Source organism: Octodon degus, unplaced genomic scaffold, assembly GCF_000260255.1.
Source record: "Octodon degus isolate 3935 unplaced genomic scaffold, OctDeg1.0 scaffold00037, whole genome shotgun sequence".
In the NCBI taxonomy this organism is placed as follows: Eukaryota; Metazoa; Chordata; class Mammalia; order Rodentia; family Octodontidae; genus Octodon; species Octodon degus.
The window spans coordinates 12,092,882-12,096,774 of record NW_004524613.1 but is presented as its reverse complement, the minus strand read 5'-3'; the positions used below and the strand labels follow the sequence as shown (position 1 = coordinate 12,096,774).

At 49.1% G+C, this 3,893-nt stretch overlaps 1 protein-coding gene across 2 annotated transcripts in view; it reads right to left on the bottom strand.

The window, feature by feature from the left end:
• Plcg1 (phospholipase C gamma 1) overlaps positions 1-3,887 on the bottom strand; it is a 37,651-nt gene extending 33,764 nt beyond the window's left edge. For both annotated transcript variants that reach the window (XM_023714809.1, XM_004630912.1), the window contains exon 1: positions 3,640-3,887. In XM_023714809.1, coding sequence (XP_023570577.1) covers positions 3,640-3,856 — 217 coding nt within the window. In that variant the 5' untranslated portion in view covers positions 3,857-3,887. The remainder of the gene's footprint in view (positions 1-3,639) is intronic.
• Between the last annotated feature and the right edge of the window lie 6 nt (positions 3,888-3,893).

Sequence of the window (3,893 nt, the reverse complement as noted above, 5' to 3'; positions counted from 1 at the left end):
CACACACACACACACACACACACACACAAAGCCAATGCTAACCTCATTCTGGTTACACCACCTCACAAGCAAATGGTACCAGAGTACATCCCCACATGCTCTTTAGAGCCAAACTCCTGCCCTTGAAATCAGTAGGTACCATTTCACAAGTGATCAAGTGAGAAAGGACAGTTAGGGCAGAACAAGACTTACATGTGAGTGCTTTGCATTTAACCACTGTGCCTTTCCTGGTCACGAATACCCTGGGGTAGTACAGCCTCTAGCTCTTTGGCTAGGCTTCAGGCACTGCATGGAATGCTGGCAGGGCCAGCATAAAAAAGCCAGACACCTCAGGCACTTGAGCAAGAGGCTAAGTGGCACAGCAATGATCTTCCTTAAAATCTCAGGAGGCTGCAAGGGTCAGAACTATTGAGGCACTGAGTTATGACTAGGCAGAAGTGGGGCAAGAATTCAACAGGAGGATCCACTTGTATGGTCTAAATTCTAGATTCATCTACTGTCTTTTTTGTAAGGATCCTTTGGTCAGCATGCCCATATAAAAGAGCTAGGTAGGACCCCTTTACACTGTCTATCCTCCATGTGTCTCAAATTGCAGCCCTGAATGTGCACACCTCTGGATGATCCACCTTTAGGGGCTGGGGAGGTCACGTTCTCTGTCTTCCTGCCTCCATCCTCCAAAGACCTAAGCCAGACAAAATGGACTGCTTGGTCCCCTTTCCATACATAACCTTTCCTTCTGCTCAGGCCCCTACTTGAAAAGAAGAAAGGAGTCAAGTGTACAAAACTTCAAATACTTTCACTACAGAAACATCTATTTGATGGGTGGATAGCTGGATAAGTTAGGACAAAACAAAACTGTTTCCTTTTTCCTACAAGCTAAATGAAACATGAACTTAAGTCTCTGCCTTTCTGCATTGTCTGTCTGTCTCTGTCTGTCTGTCTGTCTCTCTCTCTCTCTGTCTTTTTGAGACAGGGTCTTACTGTGCAGGTCAGGCTGGCCTTTGTAGCAGTCTGGTCCTGAACTCACAATAGTCCTCCTGTCTCAGGCTCCTGAGTGCTGGGATTACAGGCATGAGCCACCATGCCGGGCTAACCCTCTCTTATCAGTCACCATCCCTCACATGTTCCAGCTCAACCTCTACAATGGCAAACATAGTCTTTTACTATTACTATCACTAACAGCTGTTTATTAAATTCCCACAAATATGTCAGGTGATACACTGTATCAGCTTTTATTAAATATTCACAGCATCAGACACTGATGCTTTACATGAGTTCACTTACTTGATCTCCTGAGCAACCATATACAGTAGTCCCATGCTATTCTGTGGTTTGACTTTTACAGACTCACTTTCGCGGTTTTTAAAAAAATATTAATCTAAATCATTTATCGTGGATTTTTTGCTATAGCACAGGATTTTGCAGTACCGTACAGCATATGTATGTTGTTAAAATTACACAAGTTGGGCCAGGGAGATAGCTCAGTAGAATAAGCGCTTGCCTAGCAAGCGTAAGGACCTGAGTTCAATCCCCAGTTCTAAAAAAAAAAAAAAAAAAATGCAGGTTTACCAGTTTAGAAAATGGAGGGCTGGCCAAATAGCTCAGCGGATTAAAGCGCCTGCTTAGGCAGACACAGTGCTGGCCCAGCCCCGGGGGCGTGCTGAGACAATGATTGCGACTGGGTGTGGTGGCCCATGTCTGCAATCCCAGCACTTGGGAGGCTGTAAACAGAATCACTACAGAATCTGATCTATATAGTGAGACCCTGAACACCCTGTAGACCCTTCTCTAAACACAGAAAAAAAAAAAAAAAAAAAAAAAAAAGAAGAGGTTAAAAATATTAGAAGTGGGTTTTAAAAGTGTAAGGATTTATAAAGTCTTAAACTATATACAAATACTAAAATAAATATAACCTCTACTTTGCTGATTTTCACTTATTATAGGGGTGTCTGGAACCTAACCTCTGTGATAAGTGAGGGACCACTGTATAAGGGCTACACTATCACCTTCCTTTTACAGATGAGGAAACTTAAGGCTCAGAGATGTTAAATGACTGGCTGAATGCACAACTGCTTGCTACCTGGACTCTGAGGACACTGCCTTCTACCACGGTACTACACTTATTTCTTGCCAGTTACCTGTATAATTTACAATGCAGCTGTTATCCAGGGGATCTCTGCCCTCCAGCAATGCCACCACTTCAGCCTAAGATTTAACACAGAAGCAAATGGGCTAGGCCTGAAGTCTAAAATCTAGGTGATATTCTCACCTAGATTAATGTTTAATATTAATATTTCTGGCACTAAAATGATTTCCCAGCGATTGACCGAACCGGGCCAGTGGTGGCACTGAGGAAGCCAGCTGCCATCTCAACATTCTTAACAACTTAAGGACAAGCAGCTGTGCCAGATCTATGTTAGATCTGCAGTCTGTAGTTGAGTGTGGCTGCTTTACCACAAGACCTTCCTCTCCATCTCCTCACTCATCTACAAACATGCACACCATACCCAAAAGGTCTGTGGGATCCTTTTGGGCTGTCACTTCCTGACTACCCCCCACCCCCTTCTGAGCTGAGTCTCTCCAACACCTGTCTATCAAGGTCCTTGCAGGAAGCACCTCAGAGCCTGGGGTTGAAAACACAGCGTCTCTTGATAGGAGGCGGGATACTGGAGGACAAAGGGGAATGTCCATATAGGTTTTCACTATATAATCGGAAAGATCTGGGGTTTCTCAAAATCCCCCAACTCCCTCCTCCCACCAGAGACTTTTGCAGAAGCAGCCAACCTCAGGCCTGGGAAGGCAATAAGGCAGGAAACCAAGAGGAGCGGCTCCTGGCGCCCTGCGGTCACCGGACACAGGACACAAAGGACTAGACCCCAAACTGGCTGCACATTCTTCCGAAGAGTACCTGCCTCCAAGGCACTGGGGCTGGCCTTTCTTGGGCCAAGATCCTGCTTACAGTAATGCTTGCTGGGGCAAGGGAAGCCTGGCAAACCCCAGTTCTGACTTTGGGTGTCTGCCCCCCATACAGACATCCAAAACTCAACTTAAGGACAAAAGCACGATTTAGAAGGGGTTTTGGGAGAGCAGGCAATGTCTTTTCAGGATTTTCCAACCCGAATATGACCACCATCCTCTCTCCTCTGAAGAGGAACGTTGAGTAGGCCCAGCTGTACTACCAAGCCAGGCCCGTACCACATCTGCCCAAGTTCTATTAAGAAAACCCAAAAGTTCCTTTGCAAATAAGAGCTAAGCCTTGGGGGCCCAGACAGTTTCAGACTGTGACTTCCAGAGCATTCTGGCCCCAGGTTCTTGGGCTGGGTGAGGGCCACTATCTTGGCTCCCCTCCAGGCTGCTCCTTGGGGGCCAGGGGTCCGATGCCTGCCCTTCTGGTCTCCAGCCAGCCCAGAGTTTTAGGCCTCAGCACTCCCCCGCTGGGGGAGGGAGAGTCCTGTAAGGTGATCCGAGGACCCAGATGACCCCCCACCCCAGCCCACGGTGACCACCCTAGACGAGGCGGGGGCGGGGTCCGAAGAGGGGAGGGCCCGAAAGTTCGCCCAAGTATCTGGGGCTGCGAGTCGGGACCTTGCAACCTGGAGTGCGCGCTCAGAGGCCAGGGCAGGGAGGGGGCGCACTTACTGGCACCCTCGATCTTGTCGGCGCCGCGGCTCCACGTGATCTGGCGTGTCTCCAGCTTGACCTGAAAGGTCTTCCGCTCCGGCCGCTGAGACTTCTTAGAGTAGAACAAAGTCATGACGGTGCCCACTTCGAGGCTGCGGCAGAGGTGCAGCACCTCGGCGTCGGAGGGCGCGGCGGGCCCGCAGCCGTTAGCACAGGGAGACGAGGCGCCCGCCATGGCTCTGGCGCGGGGGGCTCCGGCGGCGCAGGCCCGG